The following is a 24,534-nucleotide window of genomic DNA, read 5'->3' as shown; positions in this document are numbered from 1 at the left end:
TGTGGAACCCAATGCTCAAAAAGCACATGCCGTACTTATGACCAGATGTCTGCAAACGTTTGGCGATTTTGTGTATGAAGATAAATTTTTTAAATTCAAATTTCGTGACCCCTCGATGCAAGAGAGAGAAATAGTGCAGAGCATCATACACCGCAAATCTGACATTTTTCTCCTCCTTTACCAACAAGATTATACCCTCACTGGCCACTTTAATGGGAACAGCTCCACAGTTTCCCTTGAACAGTCCAGTTTCAGTACCAGGTGTGGCCTCAAAATGCTTGCAGGATTGTAACTTTTTAAATGGCTGTTGTAGCGTATCAGTCCGGAAGCCAGGCTGATACAGAGGGGATTTTCTATAACGCTCAGTTGACTCATTCTTCTTTGAGCTCTAGAGACTCTCATGTGTGAAAATCCCCAGAGAGTGTATTGTATTGGATAAGTTAGCATGACATTTTTCCCTTCAATCAAACTAGGAGACCCAAACCTATCCCAGCACGACGACGCCCCTGTTCACAAAGCCAACTCCACAGGGAGATCCATTTTACATATGTTGGAGTGGAAGATCTTGGGTGAGCTACTATAAAGCTCACCAAACAATTTTTGGATGAATCCTCCTCACATCACCTACATCACCCTTGTGGCTGAATGAGCACAAATCTCCACATAATCCAGAGCAACCTCTAGAAAAGTGCAGGTTATTTTAACAGCAAATGGGGATTACTTGTGAAAGGGGGTGTTCAGAAAGCGCATACACATCATGTGGTCAAGTGCCTTGACACTTTCGTATAGTGTTGCATCTCAGGCAGGAGAAAACCCACCACAAATGTTGTTGAACGCTCGTAATCGTTTACAGGATGGATTTGTTGGCGCACTTTTCTCCTTATAACCCCAGAATTGTTGTATTTCGCATGAAACAAAATGACACCCTGGGAAATGTGATAATCTACACACAAAAGGCAGTAATTGGTCCATTTAGGCAAATCTGATTTCACAGCAGGTTTGCGCCTGACTCGGACGTCCGTCTGCCCGCAGGTGATGGTTCATGAATGATGGACGGATTTGGTGCAGTATGGTAATCACCCCATGGGAACAGTCTGTTATTACGAAAGACGGGGAAGAGAGGGAGTGAGGGAGGAATGGCAGGGGGCTGGTGAATGCTCCAAGTGCTTTTCTTATATGGGTTATTTGCCACCTAAATTATTTGTCTGTGAGACTAGACACCCCTCCCACCTTTTTCACATGATAATCAGATAATTTTTTCGTGGTGTGTAATTAGCATAGATTAGTATGATTACGCGCATCATTTCCGCTTTGAGGAACGGCCCGCCATCGCTCACCCTTTGCGTTTGTGTTTGTGCAGAAATCCGATCTCTTGCACCTGCACAGGCTGATTCAGGGGCGTCTGATAACCAAACGTCCGATTAGGACGACAAAAGAAGCTACAAAAACGCAGCTGCCGTTACATGTTTATCCATCATCAGCCCGGTGACGGACAGCTTGAAAATTTGCCGCCGTTCACAAAAGGTCTCCAGATAAACACGTATTTCCGGGGAATCACATACTATAAAAATCCCACCTTCGAACCTCAAACTTAACATGATGGGACGTGGTAGCTTAGTGTTTAAGGCATTAGACTTTGGATTTGAAGGTCATGAGTTCAAATCCCTCTCACTCCTGTCCCCCTGAGCAAGCTAGAAGAAGAAATAGAAGTCGCTTTGGATAAGGGTGTCTGGCGAATGCCGTAAAATTTGTAAATAACCAGCTAGGTCAGATCAACCTTACTATAAATGAGACAATTCCTCAAACTTCTGTTTAAATCCAATCACGTTCAGACCGGATACACAAGATGGCGTATTAGACACTCCAGACTCGCACATTCTTTTCTGCTTAATGATGAATGTGATCACTGCAAAATATACAGTACAGACCAAAAGTTTGGACACACCTTCTCATTCAAAGAGTTTTCTTTATTTTCATGACTATGAAAATTGTAGAGTCACACTGAAGGCATCAAGGGCTATTTGACCAAGAAGGAGAGTGATGGGGTGCTGCACCAGATGACCTGGCCGCCACAGTCACCGGACCTGAACCCAATCGAGATGGTTTAGGGGTGAGCTGTACCGCAGAGTGAAAGAACAAGTGCCAAGCATCTCTCGGGGAACTCCTTCAAGACTGTTGGAAGACCATTTCAGGTGACTACCTCTTGAAGCTCATCAAGAGAATGCCAAGAGTGTGCAAAGCAGTAATCAAAGCAAAAGGTGGCTACTTTGAAGCACCTACAATATGACATATTTTCAGTTGTTTCACACTTTTTTGTTATGTATATAATTCCATATATAATTCCACATGTGTTAATTCATAGTTTTGATGCCTTCAGTGTGAATCTACAATTTTCATAGTCATGAAAATAAAGAAAACTCTTTGAATGAGAAGGTGTTCAAACTTTTGGTCTGTACTGTACATGACCCTCAAAAATATGCTAATGAACTATAATACTTTTTAATACAGTAATCCACTTTAATACTCAAATTGTACTCAAAAATACTCATTTCGGAGTGTTTCAAAGTGTGTAACCAAAGATAATCCTGGAAGTATTAAACCTTATATAACCACTGTCGATAATACAGTAATTGAACTGCAAGACTCTATTGCTATGCTGTTACTTTTATTCCAATGATGCTGGCATGGCATTAAAAGAACAGTAGCCAATACTTATTTCCACCTTAGGGTAACGTATTTGATAGTCACACACAATAAGGTGTATGTTATTCTAATATTATGCATATTTTTCGAATGATCCTATATATGATGAAAATGTTTAAACAAATGTTGAGCTCGTTGAAGGTCTTTCTGATCTTCCAGCGATGGTCTTCTGCCCTTAAAGCGTTTCCACTCGGAACAGACCTCGCAAGGGTCCATCAAAGAAGTCGAGTCCTCGTGCTGTGCGTCAGGTGCTGAGTGCTGCAGCATTGTTTTAGATGCTGCAGAAGCAGAAGTTCCACTTGTCAGTACTCAGATCATACGCCGCAAACTGCAACAAGTGGCTTTGCGTTGTGTCGTCCCAGAAGGAAACTTCCTCTGAAGCTGGTTTGCAAAAAAGCCCACAGTTTGCTTAAGACGACCTGCCCAAGAGCATGAATTACTGTAACATGTCCTGTAGTCTGATGAGACTAAGATAAACTTCTTTGGCTCAGATGGTGTCCAGCATATGTGTGGTGACGTTCTGGTGAGGAGAACCAAGAAAATTGTCTTGCCTACAGTTAAACATGGTGGTGGTAACATCATGGTCTGGGGCTGCATGAGTGCTGCTGGTACTGGGGAGCTGTGGTTCATTGAGGGGAAACATGGATTCCATCATGTACAGTGAGGTCTCCAGACCTGAATCCTCAAGCATCCAGCAGCTCTGTGATGTCATTATTCATGTCATGAATTTCATGCCCAGGAGGATTAAGGTAGTGCCGGATGGTGCTTACACTAAATATTGACACTTTGGACACAGGATTGACATGTACACTCGGGGTGTACTTACTTTTGTTGGCAGTTATTTTGACAATAATGGCTGCATGTTGTTATTTTCGGAGGACAGTAAATCTGTAGTGCTGTACAAGCTGCACATTAACTTTCTTTTATGTGAAAAGTTTATTTTCTATAGTATTGTACATTGAATTTTTTTTTAAATACAGCACATTTTTTAAATATTTTTACAAATATAATTTGAAATAAATCATTGTATAAATCTGTTTGGTGCTCCTGCTGTACGGGAAAAACCGGGATGCTTTTGTGCGCAAAGCTTATATTGTCATATGCATCCTAGACCTGGTTTGCGTGATCCCATGGCAATACAAGAGCAGTGAGTTCTCCAGCGCTAGGCTAAAGAGTAATAAAGATCATCCAGGCTAATGCACGTCTGAAAGCGTTTTTGTGTTGTGCTCTCAGATGTGCATTACGTAGTTGCACGTTTGATTTGTTTTGTACGAGCGATATAAAGCAAACAAAAAAACCCTTAGAGAAGGTTGGAATTGATATCCCTGTGGAAGACAACATATAATGTGGAATTACCCACAATTCCCCTGTCTGCGGTATTTAGGGATTAACTTCTAATGGACTGCTGTACAGTATATAGGGGTGTGTGTGTGTGTGTGTGTGTGTGTGTGTGTTTAATACGGTCAGCATCTGTATTGTGGTCACGTCCACCCAGTCATCTGCTCCCGTGTGCTTTCTCAGCCCTCGGTCACACGTGAACACACACACACACACACACACACACACACACACACACACACACACACTTGTGCGGTATTAATGTGGTCTCGATGGAAGAAGTGCGCCTTATTTACCGTCGTTCACATGTTGCCGTCGCACGCCAAGTTTTGTTTCCGGGACCAGGAATAGATCAGTAATTTTGTTCGAGGATCTCCGGCTGTATCTCTCTTACAGGCGAATGTCTGATCCTTTTCTTTTTGCCTGTAATCAGACTATGGTTATGAAATAGGGATATCCGTGCACTAGGACAGGATCTCCGGATTGGCGGTTTGTACAACAGGTAAACACCATGTTGTGGGACTGAGCTTCATCGTGTTGTGTGTAGGCTAAGTGCTGTAATGAGCTGTAATTGAAATAGACCTTTTAGCAGGGCTGAGGATGTGACGATATAGTCGGTAGTCATAAGTAGATTAGATTAGATTGGATCGTACTTTTAAAAAAACCGAACAATAAACTGTTTGATTGACAACGGATCTAAATCTCCATCTAAAATAGTACTGAACGTTATTACAAAAAAATACAGTACTGAATCATGAAAATGTGCATAATGAAATAAATATGAATATATAAATTCTATGAATAAATATTAAGAAAAAACCAAAACGAATAAAAAAGAGCACTTCAAACATCACGTGGCATCGGTGAATCGCCAATAGAGGCAGCTCTTGTACTGTGTAACGCAACCCGGAAAAACTATCGGTATGGATTTTGGAGCCTGTAGTTTTATCATTGATTAATTGGTCAACTTCTAATTTGGTGACGGTTTATTAAAATATATATATATATATATATATATATATATATATATATATATATATATATGTATGTATGTATGTGTATATATATATATGTATATATATTTATTAAATTGCATATTTATATATATTGCATTGTTATTATTTTTTTATCTGGCCCTCTTCAAAACATTGTCTTTTTCAATGGAAATTTTTTTTTAATATTATATCATAAAAATACACTGATTTACAAAATGTTCCATGAGTTTTATTTTATAAGACACTTCCTTGTGTAAGACATTCCTTCTGCATGAAGTGTGTTGTATTGCTCTACTTTCTAGCACTGACGTCTATATTGAGATATGATGCTATTGACCGTTTCCCCTTTTTTCCCCCTCCTTTCGTCTCTCTCTTGTCCCCCGCTGCAGTCTTTCAGGCGAGAGAGCTGCAGTGCTGCCGTCGTGTACTGACCTGCAACAGGGAGATTCTCTCTGCGCTCGCTCTCTCGCCTACCTGAAACTCAGCGATGTAACAGTACAACAAAACGTGTAGTGTCGCCTTCAGTGTGTTCAAAGTGTGGAGTGTTATTATATTATATGGAGTGTCTTTTAAACATTTTCTTTAAACAACTCTCTCTCTCTCTCTCTCTCTCTCTCTCTCTCTCTCTCTCTCTCTCTCTCTCTCTCTCTCTCTCTTACTTACACACACTTTCTCTCTCTCTCTCTCTCTCTCTCTCTCTCTCTCTTACTTACACTCTTTCTCTCTCTCTCTCTCGCTCTTTCTTACTTACACTCTCTCTCTTTCTCTCTCTCTCGCTCTTTCTTACTTACACATACTTTCTCTCTCTCTCTCTCTCTCTCTCTCTCTCTTTATCCTGCTTTTTCCCCATTTCTCTTCTTCCTCTTTTTATCTTTCTCCCTCTTTCTCCTTTTCCCGTTCTTTCTCTTACTCTGTTACTTTTTCTTTCCCTCTCTCTCACTCTCTTCCTCAAGCACACTATATTTCTCCCTCTTACTCTCTCACTTCCCCCCTCTCTCTCCCCCTTTCTCTTCCTCTTCCTCACTCTCTCTTTATCTCTCGCCCTCCATTTCTCTCTATCTTCTTTTCACTCACTCCTTCACATTCTTTCTTTCTCTCATTCTCTCTCTGTTTCTCTCCTTCTTTTTCTCCTTCTCTTGTGCTCTCTCTCCCTCTATCTGTTCCTCAAAACTCGTTCCCTTTTTGAATGTCCCATTTCACATTTGGTTACCGTTTGCTGTTATAAAAACCTCCACTCTTCTGGGAAGATGTTTCAGAAAACCTCTACAGTTGTTTGCCTCTTGCTTTTGTGGTAACAGTTTGTGGAATTTTGGCTGGAAAGATTGCAGTGTTCTCCATGTTCTCATAATGGTGTTTTTTGTTCCCACTTCACTTTTTCGATCAAATAATAATGTGCATTTCCAGGTTGTGACTTCATCTGTTTAAGGTCGATGTGTGTCTGTCTGTACACTGTCTGTGTATGTAATATATAAATATAAAATATATACACACATTACAAAAAAAGTTTGTGGCCTAAACCACCTTTGTTGTCCGACGTCCATGTATCGCTACCTCAAATGCGTTGCGTTGTAGTTCTTTCTTTCGCTCGTCCAAATGTCATTCGCTGTATTACGACTATAAATGAGACCAACATGCAACAGCCAATCAGCTTTCTGTTATTAGAACGAATCTCTCTTGGATCGTCCCACAGACGTAAAACGGATTTGATATGGAAGTGGCAGTTTAGCGATACTTGGCGATATTAAAAAAATGCCATTTCCCCATCAACTCTCTTTTACTGTATTTGTGTGTGTTTTTGATAAAGATTATAGGTCTTAAATTTTGATCTTAACGTCTTAAAAATTACATTTCGTATGTATGCGACGCTGAAGACAAGGCAAACCTGGTGTCATAGAGCTTCCTCACAGCAGTCACTCAGGCATGAAATAGAAGCACACACAAGTGTTGGCATAGACATTAATTAGGGTTTTATCTCATTAAGAGTTATGAGAGCCAGGTTCCTGCAGTTGCTCCAGTAAAGGGGAGATCACAGTAAATACCCATTTTAGCCTAGCTGAACTGCTTTTTATTAGATTTTTTTTAGATTGATTTTTTTTTTAACAATACCCCATACAAAGTTTCTGGCTGTATTCCATTGAAGAGACTAAAAAAAAATTATGGTCTTCAACCTTTGCTGAAACCAATAATCTAAGGCCACGTCAACACTAATCCGGATAAATTAGAAAACGGCTTCTAAAAGCGTGTTCTACGTCCGCAACCCTGTTACTCATCAACGACGAAACGTTTAAGCACATGAGCAAAAGGTAGGATGCTTCGACCCGCATCGTTTCTATTCTCTTTTTTTTTATAAACTTTCCGGCTCTTTGAAACGTCGCATCAATGACTAAAATTGCGTCTTTTTTTTTTTTGAAAGCCTTCGTTTTCACAGTCCACACGGCAACGTTTCCTCATTTATCTACTTTTTCAAAAAGCTCCGTTTTTGTTGGCTGAAAATGTCGTCTCCGTGTAAACAGAAGGCCAAAGCAAAGAAAGAAAAATACGTTTTCAAAGGAAAAGATATCTGTGTGGACATGGCCTAAGATTTCTGTTCATAGTCTTTATACAGTGCTCCAGATTGTGACTAAAACGGCTGCCAGTGTGAGGAAAACATTATTATTGTATATACTGTATAATTCTAGTATTTCATCTGTCGAAAAACATTTAAAACGGGAGGAATTCAAAAACGTGGGAAAATATATAGCCGGGAAAAACCGTGAATCACACAATATTTTTCCCTTGTCATAATTTTGCTTAATCAGTCAATCAAAATCTTTTTAATAAGTTTAAATCACTAAAAAAGTGCTTTAAAAAGTAATCACCAAAAAGTAGTCATCACTAAAAAAAAAAAAGGGCTCTAAACAGTAATAACTTAAAAATCGCTTTAAAAAGAAGTTATCACTAAACAGGTACTCTAAAAAAGTAATCACAAAAAAATGCTCCAAAAAGTAGTCATTACTAAAAGAAAAAGTGCTCCAGTGGAAAAGCTGCAAATAAAACGCGAGTGAACTCGACACACACCGGCTGCTCATTCACACAATTATCCAGTCCAGTCTCAGAATACAGAGCAGGTGGAACCTCAGGGGGTTTAATACGTCCTCCACGTGAACACCAATGTCTTCCCAAAAACTCTCCTGTTTTGGTGCCTGTTTTTGGCTTGTACAAATATAAAATGATATAGTTGGTATGAGAGAGCGATAGAGAGAAAGAGCCTGTGAGGGAAAAGTGGAACGCTGACCCGCCTAAAATAAAAACATCTAGTGCAGCGATTCTCATCCTGAAATAGATCGCTGTTGTTTTGAAGTGGAATCTCACCGGGGTTTTACCGCTCAGACCGAATGTATGAATCAGTGACGTGATTGTGGAAGCGATTCGAGGGGTTCACTGATCAGCAATTAAAATAGTTAATATTTAGTCACGGTTTATTTTTCCAATGCAATCAGATCCATATGTCCAGACTTAAATTGTCAGACGTCTGCTGAGTTTGGTGAAAAAAAGGAAAAGCCTGTCATTAAAAAACGAAACACCCCCCCCCCCCCAATATCTGGACCGCACAATCGTGTGCGAATTTAATCCCGTAAATGTAACGTGTATATGAGTCCACTGTGTAGGCAAAAGTATTCGGACACCCACGTTTTCCAGCCATATGTGGTTGTTCAGATGCAGGGGCATATGATGTCTTTAGATGCAGGGGCATGAAACTTTTTTCTTTGCTTGATCTTGGAGACTCGAGCTCCATGAAGATCTGGTGTATATGGGTCTTAGTGGAAGGTCTTGATGAATCTCCACAAGCACAAAATCTATTGGAACGTCTTCCCAGATGATGTTATTATTACAGGAAATGGAGACTAAATGTGGGATGGGATGTCCACAAACTTTTGTCCGTATACTGAATGTTAATCAGATTTGAAGCATCTAGTGCAGCTTGGAGTTGAGGAAACCCTCTCGTGACCTGATACAGCGATTGTCGTCTGTACAGCGCTAAAGATCTTCGCACATAGCACAAGTCACAAGTGAGCGCTTTATTCTCGTTTTTTTCTGAGCTCTTGTTACATGATTTTAAATCTGTAAGCAGAAAAAAACTTGAATCAAGGTGGCGTTTGTAAGAAATGTATTCAGATCCTGTGGCATCCCGTGTTTATTGGTATTCACATTGCACCCGTGCACTCGAGGACAGAGTGGTGAGTTTACTCAGCAGGAACCTCGGGTCTGATCTTTGCCCGAGGACGTCGCTGTCGGTTAAATATCAAACCAGAACTCGAGCGAGTTTCGATTCTGCAGAGACGAGAAGTAGAGAAAGTCTGTTTGTTTTTGGAAAAAAACAGACCAGTAAAGTTGCATCATCAAGCTTTTCCTGTTACACGCTGAGGACGGTCCAGTGCAGTGCTTCTTTATTTCTTTATATCATAAACAATGCCAAGTCTGTTTGAATTTCTAAGAATTGTTCAACATTTTCCCTAAGAATTCTCTAATTATTTCGTAGAATTATATCTAATTATTTCGTAGAATTATCTCAGATTATTTAATAGAATTAATTTACATTTCAAATAATTACCTCAAATTATGTCATAGAATTATTTTAGATTATATCGTAGAATTAGCTCAAATTATATCGTAGAATTACCTTAGATTATTTTGTAGAATTATCTTAAAATTTTAAATAAATATCTCAAATTATTTCATAGAATTATCTCAAATTATTTCATAAAAATGTGGGAGTGGTGGCTCCAGCGGTTAAGGCGCTGGGTTGCCGATCGGAAGGTCTGGGGTTCAAGCCCCGGTATCGCCAGGCTGCCACTCTTGGGCCCTTGAGCAAGGCCCTTAACCCTCTATGCTCTGGGGGTCCCTTACGAGGGAAATATCAAGGTCCGTGACGTCGGAGCGACGTGGGGCCGCCTTCCCGTGGGCTCACCACCTGCAGGAGGGACCGTAATGGACGGTGCTGTGAGGATTGGGCAGCAGTCGAGGGCGGGGGCCTGCTTAGACTGCTGCCCCCGCGACCCAAATTACGGATAAGCGGGAGAATATGAATGAATGAATTAATAAATATTTCATAAAATTATCTCATATCGTAGAATTTTCTCAAATAATATCGTAGAATTTTTTTTTTATTATATCGTAAAATTATCTTAAATTATTTCGTAGTATTAATTCATTACTTTAACACTTTATCTAACTATCATTCCCTGACTTCCCCATCCATCCATCCATCCCTCCATCCCACTCAATTTATTGCTTACTTACTCCTGCTTTCTTTCTTCTTTTAATGAATTATCTTTTTCTTCCTCGTTTTGTTCCTTAAATTATTAGTTTGTCCCTCACTTTTTTTTTGTTTTGTTTTATCAAGCTTTCCTGACTCTCTTTCATCCATCCAACCATCTATTTATACATCCATCCATCCTTCCAAAATTTCCTTTCCCTTTGGCGTACATTCATCCGTTCCCTTTTTTTCTATATATCCATCCATGCTTTTCCTCCTTCATCCTTCATTTCTGCCCTTTATTTCTTCTTTCTCTTCTTCCATCCAACCACGCATTTCTTCCTTTACTCTCTTTTTCATCCAGTTAACGTCCTTGACTCCTGACTCTCAATCCCATCCATCCCTCCAACCTTTTTTTCATCTCGTCACACTTTTAAACATCCATCCCCTTCTTTCTCTATTTATCCATTTTTCCGTTCCTTTTTCCTACATTTTTCCTCTTTCCTTTACAGCCCTTTACTCATTCCTCTTTCCCTCTACCCATTCACCTATTCAGTGATCCGTCAGTTCCTTCTTTGAGTTGAGTTTAAAGCACCACCTGAGAATAAAGTGTAATGTTCTTGACCCTCTTTGTTGGGCTTCATACTGTCCTCTGTGTAGAGTCTGGGAACCGTGAGCATGAACACACTTGCACAGCCTCTTCTAGAACGGCATGCTGATGTCAGAGCGCTGCAGGAAGCAGCAGCAGTAATCACAGCTAATGAGATGTGGAGTTACTGCCTAATGCTCACCACGTCTATAAAAAGCCCCTGGTGGCGACTGTGGGTTTTGTCTAGGCTGCACAAGGACCTTTTTTTTGGTCTTTGTATGTGTTCATGGCAGACTGAACGGTTCTTCAGCATAAAAGGTTTTCTACATGAATCTAAACTTGGAGGAGCACATAAGCAAATTGTGGACTACTTCTCCTGGCCTTCTCTGTGTGCTGCTGGTGTAACCGACGTATGGTGTAACATGTAATTACAGCATAAACCTCTCCAGCATGTGAGTTCCGGCTTTGAGAAAAAACATGGTCTGTCATTGAACCCCAAATGCACTTGAACATTTTGGATGCAGTTGACCTCAGTGTTCCATTGGAAATGAAAGATCTCCTTCGCATTAAACATTTTCAATCAATACAACTATTGCAAGTGGTCTACCCTGTGGATTCTGTACGCCGTCCATTCCTTTCTTCACCAAAAAACGGCAAATCTGTAAATAAAAACGGATCGACGGAGCAGAAAGATACAGCGCTAATCACAGGGACTGCAACCAAAACCATATTTAAGTCTCGCTTAGCGTTTCTGTTTGCTTCTGTCCCTACACTGAAAAACTGGAAGAGTGGTGAGCACCAGTGTTTGAATTGACGGGGGGCTGGGGAGGGCGCCGGAGCTCCCATAAGCTTGCAAAACAACACCTGGGTACATGAACTGAAAAAAAAAAAAGTGCAAAATGTCTGTTTTTTATTATTTAATGCTCATTTAATCTTGGGCTTTGTGGGGTGGGGGCTTCTAGGGGGGACCCCCCAAGAGCTTTGACATAATTAATACACTGGTAACACTAGTCTACTACAGATAGTATACTGAATAAGTACAGGTAATTGTACACAAAATTCATGATTTAGTACGTACCTCGTTTCAATTTCTCTACAGTTTACTGGGAAGTAATGCAAAACATAAATATTTATTTATTATTTTTAAGTTATTTATTACTATTACTAACATTTGTGTACATTAAGAGTTAAATTTTTATATATATATATATATATATATATATATATATATATATATATATATATATATATATATATATATATATATAAATAAATAAATAAAATAAGCATGTGATGGCAACGTAAAATGTATTTTTAAGAAAAGTATTGTCATTTATCTGTAATGTCTTTTGTTTTTCGTTTCTTGCAGTTGATGAGATTTAGGACTGCAGGACTGCTTTTTCTCCCGGACCTGCCGTCTCTGTCGCTGCTCTATGGCTCAAAGGTATGTCTCTCTCGTGTGTGTGTCTGTGTGTGTGTGTGTCTATATATATACAGTACAGACCAAAAGTTTGGACACACCTTCTCATTCAAAGAGTTTTCTTTATTTTCATGACTATGAAAATTCCCAGTTCGTATTTTTGCGACCCTTTTAGTCTCAGTCTGAGAAGTGTGTATACACACTTCTCAGACTGAGACTAAAAGGGTCGCAAAAATACGAACTGGGAATTTTGTGTGCCGTTACACCCCTAACTCTATCTATCTATCTCTCTATATCTATCTATCTATGTATGTATATCTATGTATGTATATATATGTATATGTATGTATATATATGTATATGTATGTATATATATATATGTATATGTATGTATATATGTATATATGTGTATATATAGGGTTGGTTGCTTGGTTTTGATTGTGAAATGACACTATAAAGACTTCTCGCCTGTGTATAGAAGTGAGCGCTTGTGGTCGAAAGGCAGTGACGTCAGAATGATCTCAACTTCCTCATAGTCACTGAATGACTGTTGTTGAATGCTCCTGTGCTGGACGGAAATTGCGGAGTTGCGTGTACACAAGCAAAGTGTAAAGGGAAGGTGAAATAAAAACCATGCGAGGTTATTTGTGTGTGTGTGTGTGTGTGTGTGTGTGTGTGAGTATATATGTCATTAAGTGGTGCTCAGCTTGTCCTTCTGACAGTCCAGACAAGGTCACAGCAAGGTCGAATGTCTAAGAGTTTGTCTTTCAACAACTTCCTTCATCCTCGAAGTGTATGCGGAGGCGTCCACATCGATATCATCAGCTCGTGGTTGTGCCATTTTGAGTAATCATGGACGGACGAATGAGGAAAGGACATATTTCATCAAGTCAAACATTTGTGGGTTGAGGTTCTGCCCAATGATTGTAAGACCATTATAAGAAACATTACAAGTGTGTGTGTGTGTGTGTGTGTGTGTGTGTGTGTGTGTGTTTGATGGGACTCTATTGGTTATGGACGTTTGGTCAGACTTCCATGTTTTTTTGTGTAATATGCATTGTTTCACTCTCAGCACCTCTTTATCTGATTCATGATTCATTGTAATTTTATTGTCCAAGTGCGCAAAAGTCTTCCTGTTTTTCTCAGGCAGAACAGTGTATTTTTGTGTGTGTGTGTGTGTGTGTGTGTGTGTGTGTGTGTGTGTGTGTATGTGTGTGTGTGTGTTGTGGGAGGAGAGCATACTGCTCAGTATTGTTCCCGTTGCTTCCTCCCTGACATTCCTGGGCTGATTGTGGCTCGGGGTGGGACGGGGTTCCTGTATTCGGCTAGTGGCATTTATATGTAGAAGGACCAGTTGGGAAAAGTCCAATTGGCATGTTTCGTTCTGCAAGCAAATTTCGGCTTGTCCCTTCTTACGTCGAGTGATTAAAACGTCCACAACAATCTGAAAAAGAAGACTCATGAAGGTCGGCGCTCCCTGTGACTTTGCGTGCAGCCTCGTGCTTGCCATCCGTTGCCGTGTTACAAAACTAATCTCGAAACTAAAAACTTTTTGATATCACTCTTATCGGAAACCTTTGAAACGCCAGGAAGAGGGCTGTGAAGAGGACGATAGAGTTCCTAGTGCCTTAACTTGTGTGAGTGTGAAATAAGATGGAAGGAAGATAGAAAGAGCGCAAGAGGTTTTACTTCCTGAAGCTCTGTCTATTTTATTAATTAATTAATTTATTAATTTATTAATTAATTTATTTATTTATTTATTCATTCATTCATTCATTCATTCATTATTGTTATTTTAAAAGTAATTAAGCGAATAAATTCCAGCAGGAAGCCTCATGTCGCGGTCATGCACACATTGCCTGCTAGAGGGCAGACTTGCACAAGGGTCAGTGGCATCCTATCTCCTCGTTCTCCCTGGTGTTATCCTAGAACAGCCCTTTATAGATTGGGAGTTGCTGCTGCTGCTGCTACTGTGTCTGTGTGTGTCTGTGTCTGTTTCACACGTTTCACACATCAGAAGGCGGAAGTGAAACCGTTACATCAGCCTGACATTTTCACACGTCTCACAGGGTGTGAGCGTTTCCTGTGCGAGCCTGTATTCACTCACACACACACACACACACACACACACACACACACTCACACACTCACTCACTCAAAATAAACAGTCAAATTCATGTTTGTGTTCTCACGTGCTCTCTCTTTTTGCTCAGTCTAGTGCTATTCATTTCGCATGCAGAATTGGTCTACTTTTGGAACACGCCAAAAGCCGTGTCTTGATTGAAAGCTCTTTGTGAGTGTGTGTGAGAGAGAGAGAGAGAGAGAGAGAGAGAGAGAAAGTGTGGGGCTATTGCATATTGGTCTCTAGGTGGTGCTCTGGACCACACTATAGGAGCTGAACTTCTTCGCTTTCTTCATATGTAACACAGACGAATACTGAACTAAAAGTGAATACGACTCTGAGTTACAGTTCAGAGTCCAAAGGTGTTTAATCCCAAACTGTTCAGCAGACTCTGTTTGTTTTTCTTTATAGAGCGTTGTGTTTTGTTTTTGAATGAAGGGTGGGCAGACTGAGTCGGTGGAATCAGAATGATGCTCCTCGTCAGCGAAAGCCGAGCCACGTTCGAATGTGTAGCAGTGAGTCAGCACAATGCCTCCTGCCTCTATGTATAAATGCCTCGGCGCATCGATGCGATCTCTGGTTCCCCGCAATGCCGGAAAGTTTCCGTACCATAAGTTCCTGCACTTACGAAATGACTCGCCCAAACTTTGAGTTTGCCGTGTATCGTACAAACACAACCTCCTGATTATCTCTTGTAATCGTGATTTGACTCTGTGTCCGAAACCTGCTTGTGCAAATAGTTAAAGATTGTTTAATTTTATTTTATTTTTTGCATGTAATTAGAGGTCGACCGATTAATTTATTATTTTTATTATTTGTATTTTTTTGCCGAATAATTTATAACGCAAAAATTCATACAGATAGTTTTTCTGGGTTGCGTTGAACAGCACAAAAGCGAATCCCCGACGCTGTTTGATGTGCTTTTTTTTTATGACTTTTTTTCCTTCTTTTTTTTTGGATGTTTCTGTTTTTATTTAGGAAGTTACTCTTCATTTCAGTTTTAACACATCTTTTATTTTTCTCAATATTTATTAATAAAAGGATTATATTCATATTTGTTTCATTTAGCAAATTTTTACGATTCGGTACTGTTTTTTTTTTCTTTTTTTTTTTTTTCTTTGCTTTGGAGCATTTCTCAAATCATCCTTAATATTTGCAAACCAGTAAGTGCATTCCTCAATACAATTAATACATACAGCACAACACATCAGATTTGTTGCAAAAGCCTGCACTTTTCTCAAAATCTTGCATTTGCATTTGCTCTCAAAAGCATGCATTTGTGTCGATGAACATCTCATTCCGAGCGCTTTCGTCATTGTTTACAAACAAAATCTTCATAATGTTTAGTCACGTTGTCTTCTGTATGGCATCTATGAATTTCAACATCATAAAACTACACGTGACTGTATGTGGGATACTGATGGACCTGAGAGGATTCACACTTTTACTGTACTGCACTAGTGTTTGTTCTTTTCCTGGTCGTTCCTCTGTTTTCAGAAGTAGTAATTCTGTGTAAAGGTTCACGAGATTCACTTTTTGACCTGTTTTACTGGATGATTAACTGGTTGATCATTGGTTGATCTGATGCCATACACTCTCATTCGTTCACTGTGCCTGCTGGTAATTGGGGCTTCCCAGCCAGAAACCAATACCTGAAATAATCATGAGGAGGTTGTTTCTATTCTGCAGTGTGGCAGTTTGTTAGGATAAAGAGATTTAAAAGAGTAGTTGGAAAACTTGCTGTTTGTCATTTTTATAGGCAACATGGGCATGCGATTGGGCGTAGTATCAATGAAAACAGTATCAAACATTAGGGGAAAAAATGTCCATACCGACATTCATTCACATGTTTTTTTTTTTGGATTCAAATAATCACAGTGAATTACTGTTAATAGTTCATATTAATAATATGGAGTATGGCACGGTGAAGTATTTGAATTCGATTGATTTGTTTACTGCATTTCTCAGTTTCTTTCAGTTGCTTAAGTGCTTTTCTCACTTTTCTAAAAATAACAAACAAGATCGTCAAAACGTTTAGTCATGTTGTGGATATGAGAATGCACCGTTTTTTCCTGTTGTAAACTAAATTTTTCATTTTTCAATGATTGAAAATACACAAGGCTGAATTTCTTCTGTACGGCAACTATGAATTTCAACAGCACCAATGTACAAATGACTGTATCTGGGATATCGATTGCAAGAGACCAGACAGCATTCACACTTTTACTGTACTGTACTAAAGTTCATTTATTTCAATCAATTATTTGAAATTAGAATTCTGTGTGTTGCTCTGTCTGTAAATGCTCAGGAATTGAAGGTTCACAAGATTCATTATTGACCTATTTTACATGCCGTGCACTGCCCTTCATTGGTGAAATACCGGATTCATCTGCACAATTCATCAATTCAAGACACATTTACACACACACACAAAAAAATTTTTTAAATAATTTTGTAGATTACAACTGGTTTAACCATTTTTGCATTTAATGACTTATAACGATATAATGAACTGATGCCGAAATGAACAATTGACACTGTAGGAAACATCAGACACTTGTACACAATAGATGAAATGAATTTACCAAAGTATGAACAAGTAGCTTTGAGAAGTTCATTTCTGATCTTAGACAAACTCCAAAGCAACTGAGATAAACTATATATGTGTGTGTGTGTGTGTGTGTGTGTGTGTGTGTGTGTGTGTGTGTGTGTGTGTGTGTGTGTGTGTATATTTTTCTTTTTTAATCCAGTATCCTTTAAAGAAAACGGTTGATGAATCATTTATCAGCAAGTATAATCCAAACTGGCCATCAGTAAAATCTGCTATTAGTGATGCATTAAAATGACAGTCAGCGGCTGCATTAACAGTAATAAACAGAGACAAATCAAAGACGTGAAAACCGGGTTCGATGGCGAGAGGGAGAGGAAATCGTGGTATTGTCTTCTAAGGCGAGATATGCGGCTCTTTAGCGGGTTATCTGTGTGTGCAGGAGACGCCACACCCTCTTGGTTTGCACTCTTTCCCCAAAACAAGGGTGAACACGCATATATATGTATGTGTGTGTGTTTATCCCCCGAGAAGAAGCATGACAAGGCGTGGCTGGTAGAGCCTGTGTTTTTTTTAAATGTTTTTTTTTTTTTTATTGGGTGTTGGCTTAGGCACATGCTATCTTCACTCGAACATGTCCTGACCCCGCCCAGATAGCGCCTGGCACCCGACCTGTGCCACTCCGCCTACCAGCATTACCTCATCATCTCCCGGAGGAAGCCCTGCGCTCGTTCCTATATTTGTTTTTCCAACCGCGCTGTACTCCGCAGACGTGCAGGTAGCAAAACCCGGTCTCAGACGCTGATAAACACAGCTGGACTGTGGGAGATTCCTGCACCAGACCGTACCTGTACCTGCCTCCACCTCTTCCTTCTCGTCCTCCTTGTGCTTCTCTGGAGCTAAGAAATGGATTTAATTAAAGACTAAACAGAAGAAGTGCTGCTTTTTTTTTTTTTTTTTTTTTTTTTTTTTTTTTTTTTTGTGTTGAAAATGTAACAGAAACCGTGAGAAGAAGAAGAAGCTTGTTTAATGCTGGAGTTCAGGTGTTACTTCGCTTCTCAGAAAGGATGAAAGGTCGCGAGTCGTCGTCGTTTACCGCGCACCTGGAGTGAAAGTGGTGCACCGTACACATGGAGTTCCTCAAGAGCCTCGTGCCGGCCGTGATCTCTGGGGACGGTGGAGCGGCACTGGAGACCGGGGGACTGTTGCCACGGGAGACGGGCCCTCGCTTACTGAGGGTAAAGCGTCTGAGTTTGCTGTCGATGGGCCCAACCATCGAAGAAGACCACGAGGGACCAGGCCAAGACACTCGACTTTCCCGGCTGATCCGACATCGTGCCAAAGGTACAGCGGAGGTGTAACACACACTGTACAAAACGTCATGACAACTGCAACTAATAAACTACATCATGAGGGACAAATACACCGTAAACCCACCTACATTATTATTATTATTATTATTATTTTAATTCTTTATTTTTAGTGTGGAAAAATAAACAGCGGTACAATAAAATTTGTTTCTACCCCTTTTTAAATTCTTGAATATGTACATAATACAAACTCAAGAATTAAAGAATAATAATGACTTGGGGGAGGTCAGAAATATTCTTTATAATTCAACTCCTTAATAAAAGTTGCTGGTTGTGGGTCCTCAGTATGTAGTAGAGGCTGTAGGAAAAAGCTAATGAATTTCCAATATATAATAATGACGTGCAAAAACCATTCAAAAAGTAATGCACATTATTTGATCAACAAATTTCATCATTTTTTGTTCTCAATCCCAGACAAGGATTGTGATCCCAAATACACCTGAGAATAAGATCATGAACATCCCTTTCCACATTTAGTCCACGTTCGCTGTAATAATAACCTCCACTCTTCTGGGAAGACGTTCCACTAGTGTTTGGCTTTTGATTGATTTGATTCTGAGATTTGTTCTAATTTCTGCTGGAACTGAAACCGAGGGCAGTCGTTTTGAAAGTAGTTTTGTTGCCCTCCTCTAAAGCCAAAAAGCAGGTGCTAACAGTTTATACAGGAAACATCCATAGTATAGGGATTTTTTTCCCTGCCATTTTTCCTGGTTCTTTTTCAAATTGTTCCCACAAATTTGGAAGCACACAATTGATTAAAATAGATGTGGGAGCATGAAATGTTTCCCTTCACTTCACCTGTTTCAGCATGACAGTACCCCTGTGCACAAATCCAGCTCCACAAAGATACGCTTTCCATGGGTTTGGAGTGGAAGATCTCCTGCTATAGAGCTTTTAAACACTTTTGGGATGAATTGGACTTTAAAGTCAGTACCTGATTTGACTAACATCCTTGTAGCTGAATGAATTTCCACGAATCTCCACAAAATCTAGTGGAACATCTTCCTAAAAGAGTGGAGGTCATTATATTTACGTAAACATTTACGTCATTGCAGTAGTTGTAGTCGAACAGAGGTTCCCGATGTCTGCACTTTTTACATACGTTATCTAGCAATAGTTTGTAGCCTAGAAACGGTTACTACGCTTACTATGGGCTGCCCGTTGGCATGGCAACACCCAACACTCCATCCGTATCCTTTGGGAACTAGTTTAGTCGACAGAGTACAAACAGTTAACAGCAGCTTGGTCCCTGAATAGTTATTTACGTGATATTACGCACGATTTTATGGTGATGTTGTATAAAAGTAGCTCTGGAATCCAGTGACATTGAGAGGAATCTGAGTTCGGATAATTTTTTTGTTTTGTTTTTAAGTGTTGTTTTGAATGCAAATCCTCACCGTGTGTGTAAGTGGCGTTCATGTTTACTGCTTTATAAAGTTGATGACTCGCCTTTGTGCAAACAGCTTTGTGTATAGAGGCTTGCCTGCCATGACATGCACACAGTTTTGTGTGTGTGTGTGTGTGTGTGTGTGTGTGTGTGTGTGTGTGTGTGGCTAATTCCTAAACCTTGCCTCAGTTTGTGTTATATACACAAACACAGGCTGGACCCTGATCTACAGGTTTGAGAAGCTGCCTGGCTGTTTAAAAACAAAACCAAGGAAGCCTGTTTGGTTCATTCACTTTCTGTAACTGCCTTCACACAAACCCATCTGTGAGACTCTTTCATTTTCAGTACAGTTCAGACTATTATATAAGTGCTAAATGATAAATAATAGTTTTAAAAGGGCAGTGGTTAAGACGCCGGGTTACTGATCATAGGGTCCGGAGTTCAAGCTGCCATTGTTGGGCCCTTGAGCAAGGCCCTGAACCCCATCTTTTCCAGGGGCGCTGTATCATGGCAGACCCTGTGCTCTGACCCCAGTTTCCTAAACTGCTGGAATATGCAAAAACCTCGTAGAAGGTGGTATATCAGTGGTCAAGGCTCTGTGTGCCTCTGATGTCTTTGTGCTCGTGGGGGGCGCTGTATCATGGCTGACCCTGCACTCTGACCCCCAGCGTCCTAAAAAAACATGGGATATGCGAAGGAAAGAGTTTCACTGCGCTGTAATGTCCATGGGATAAATAAAGGCTCTTCTTAATATAGCGCTCTCCGTGCAGCACGCAGACAAACAGCACGTAAAACGGCGGTTCACCTCTAGAGGCCACTGTCGTAATAGCAGCAGACCGGAAGCTGGAAAAATCAGTGTATGAATTTTATTGATAGTCATTTGCCGAAGCTATTGGCTATCTGTGCCCTCTGGTTTCTAGTTCAGACCAAAGGACTGAAACAGCGTAGACGCAGACGTAATACGTGATAAGAAAGCTCGTCTCTGTGAATGACGACCTTGTAACCTGATCAATTTGAATATGGTTCATGCAAAAAGAATGGGCAGCGAAACTGGTATTATGCATGCACTTCGATTACAGCAGTCGTCGGGTTGTGCGTAGTCACCCCCTTACCCATGTCTTGCATAGCTTTATATACATTCTGATGCATTGCAAATCGTGTTCAAGCGTTTTCTTTTTGTTTGCTTGTTTCAGATTTAGTCGAAAGAATGTCCTCTGTTTCACCATGTTTGGATTGAAATGCTTAGAGGGTTAAACGTTGCACACCGAGGCCGAAATACTAATGAATTAGTACCAATAAATACAACTTTTTGTGTGAAAACAGGTTGTTTAGGTTGCGATTGTGCACATAAGTGCTTGGGTTTCCCGTCCAAGTAAGCCATTTGAGAGGTAGAACACTTTCGAAGCATTTTTTGAGATCCGAGCTTTGAATCAGTTCACTATCTGGTCTGAATAAACCCAGAAGGCTGCTCTTGCACTCAGAATGAGACTTTACGACAATTTCAAGCCACCATTACCTTCTTTAAGTCTGAAGGGCTATTCGAAAGAAAGAATTTCTCTATCTATTTCATGCCGCAATCAGAGAACTCCGGGAGCCGCACCCTTTTCCAAATAATTCTGTACCACACCTATAACTCTACTGCATCTTTCTTTCTTTCTTTCTTTGGTTCCTCAGTTCTTTCTTTTTCTTTCCCCTGCCCCCTATCCTTTTCAACTCTCTATCTAAACATCAAAGGCTCATCTGCTTTGATGTGTCCAGCTTTCTGAGATGCTTTTCTGCTCACCTCGGTTGTAAAGAGTGCGTATTCTGCGCTCACTGTAGACTCAAACTAGCACCAACAATCATTCTTACTGTTCTCTCGTACAGGAATTATGATCAAGCGATTATGATGTTTATTATTAGTGCAACCAGACTCAACATAGAGCATTAAGACTAAACATTCTTGTACACGTTCTAAAGTAATTACGTCGGTATCACTCAGGTCGTACTCACTTTTGTTGCCAGATATTCAGACAATAATGTTTAATGAATAAAAATCAATACAATAAAAAAAAAAATTGTCCCCTGAGAAGATATAACGGTTGCTGTAGCATGAGGGGTGCACTCGCTTTTGTGAGATACTGTATATATTCGATATTTCAATAGACCCACTAGATTGAGTTCTGGTACGTATTTGTGAGGGGTTTCAATATATCTGCATATTATAACGTCCCAACCTGAGAATCCCAACCCGAGGATGCGACCTCATTAAGGGTTTTCTGGCTAAATCATGGAAGTACATTTGCTATACAGCTTGACGTGTAGCTACATACACTGTACGGTCAAAAGTATTTGGACACCCATGTTTCCAGCCGTATGCGGATCTTCGCCACACTGATGCAACACATTCGGAGGCACACAGTAATATCGGATGTCGTAGTGTTAGATTTTCCATTCACTTAAAGGAAGAGATCCAAACCTGTTCCAGCTCCATAAAGAAATGCTTTACATAGGTTGGAGGGGAAGATCTCGAGTGTCCTGCTATAGAGCACTCAACCCTATTTGAACACCTTTGGAGAGGTTCACACCCAAATCCTGCTATATCTAAACCTTCTTCAAAGCTTTCCTCCATCCTCAATGCTGTTCAGCCGACGTACTAATCTTCCCCCATTGTCTGAGAACCTTCAAACAACCCCGAACTTCCTACTGTTATTAAAAGTGGTGAAGAGTTCAGAAGTTCTCAGGCAGCTTCTTAGAAACCGCTCTGATGCAGCATAAACCCTGTCTTATCTGCGTTCCTCAGCCAGCAGGGTTTTAGAGTTTTCCGCCTTCCTTTCAGTCTTCAGCCGTTTTTCCGCTCTCCCCATGATTCATACTTGGATTGATGTTTTTGTCTCGCTATTTAAAGTGACCTGATGTATGTGAGGAAAAATTCCAGATCATTGCTCTGTTCAGAACTTTGAAGGTCTCCCAACTCAATCCTTCTAAAGCAGTAGACTTATATTCCAGCTATCCACTTCTGGGAAAGGGAAGGTCTTGCTTAACCTGATTGGGATGTAGTATGGGCCCGATGTTTTACTGCTTCTAAGAATCTTGAACATCAAATAATACGTTATAAATGTATCAATAGGGCCGTCTACTGTACAAGAATGAAGGGTAGATCTCATCCTTTCTGTCATAAATCTACAGTAGGCTCTTACATGGCATGTGTTTCGGGAAGGTGGTTGGTTCCTTTTTGGAACTTTGTATGTTTTAGATCTATCTCAAGGTTCCCTGCTTTTTGTATTGTTGGACGATTCCATTCTCCAGAACCAAAAAAACTATATAATTATATTTCTGTGATTAATTGAATGTTGCTATAAAGGCTGAAAAGTACTAATATCTATCTGCCTTCTATTTCTTTATACAAGTGACTTTATTCATGGCATCTGTTTTGTACATAGTTCTTTTGAACTGTGATCTGTTTCTAAAGTGAAATTCAATTTGAATAAAATGTTGGACACCAAAAAACAACTTTTGAAGGATACTGTATGGGTAATGGAGAATAATATATGAATATTAAAAGTGAAGTGAAGGCGTTTTTAGTATTCTGTATTTTTGGTATTACATATAAAAAAAAAGTCAGGTCGTAGCGTGATACAGCAAAATAAAAAGAGATCCGTGGGCAAGAATTGAAACCGGGTGGCAGGGGCAACGTTTGTCTCGTCAGTCACATCTTACCCAATCGTAAGCGTGTGTGTGCTCAGGTATGCAGAAGAAGGCTGATGGTGCTTATGTTACACTTCCGAAAGCAATGCATTCAACTAGGATACACCAGGATACTTCCAGAATGTATTATTCTGGAATAATATCGCTAGAACCGTTACGGAAGATGTAACCAGCTCGATGTAACCAGCTCATTCAGAGTAACCACACTAGTATTCTCTATACAGTGGAAAACACGTGCCGCGATGTCGAACGCTTGATAAACTTCAGTGAAACTTGATAAACAGTGAAAACATCAGTGAGAAGAAATCGGTGCTGAAAGTGAAGCCTTTGAAGATGACCTGCTGGATTATTCCTGTTTATTCATACACAATGTAGGCCATAAAACACCAATATATCATACCCAAGCTAGTGAATTATTAATGAATATATGAATTCATTTGTCCAAGTCAGTGATGTAATGTTTTTTATTTATTTATATTAATTAATAAAATTATGGAGGGAAGAACATCTTTTATATATATTATAGAGTGCTTATATAAGGTCCTTGTATAGAGCTAATAGGTGCTTATATAGAACTAATAGGTGTATATATAAAGTTAATAGGTACTTATATAGAGCAAATAGCTGCCAATATACAATTGGTGCTTATATAGAACTAATAGCTGCCTATGTAGGTGCTTTTATAGAATTAATAGCTTCCTATGTAGGTGCTTATATAGAGCTAATATTCGATGCGTTGATCAGAGCGACTCGTCTGCATGGTCACCGCGTGCGTTCATCAGCGTGCATCCGGAGGTCGTATTGAGAAAAAAGTCGTACAAGAGTCTGAAACCCGCCGCAGGAAATGTAGGCCAACGATCCTGTGCCCTTGTGCACATAGAACACGGTCCAGAAAGAGCGCACCGTTTTCGCTCGGTGTCCGGAGTTACGTCTGCAGAACGCTTTTTCCTGTTTGGCAAAAAGACATCGGGGCGATTTGGCGGAGTTAGGTTACAGGTTATTGATTTGTACTTCGCTCTCGTTCGGTAGTCCCACCCCATATTCCCAGTCCGTCTCCCGATCTCCTGCTCAGTCCAGGAAATGCACTCTCCTGGGGGGAAAAAAGCCTTTCACAGACAGCATGGAGACACGGAGTCAGC

General features: G+C 40.1%; 1 protein-coding gene across 18 annotated transcripts in view; it reads left to right on the top strand.

Moving 5' to 3' along the window:
• The window catches only part of fryl (furry homolog, like), a 106,921-nt gene that overhangs the window by 5,069 nt on the left and 77,318 nt on the right, over positions 1-24,534 (top strand). For 5 of the 18 annotated variants that reach the window (XM_083562849.1, XM_083562848.1, XM_083562847.1 and 2 more), the window contains exon 2: positions 12,231-12,305. Coding sequence is in view for 10 of the 18 variants with exons in the window: in XM_083562855.1 (XP_083418981.1) it covers positions 18,082-18,295 (214 nt within the window). In the remaining 8 variants the exon portion in view is untranslated. Of the gene's footprint in view, positions 1-12,230; positions 12,306-17,668; positions 18,296-24,534 lie in introns of those variants that run through there. The other 13 variants (XM_083562855.1, XM_083562858.1, XM_083562850.1 and 10 more) reach the window with 5 other exon arrangements.

Source organism: Silurus aristotelis (genome assembly GCF_946808225.1).
Source record: "Silurus aristotelis genome assembly, chromosome: 15".
NCBI classification, from domain to species: Eukaryota; Metazoa; Chordata; class Actinopteri; order Siluriformes; family Siluridae; genus Silurus; species Silurus aristotelis.
This window is presented reverse-complemented; position numbering and strand designations above follow the sequence as displayed.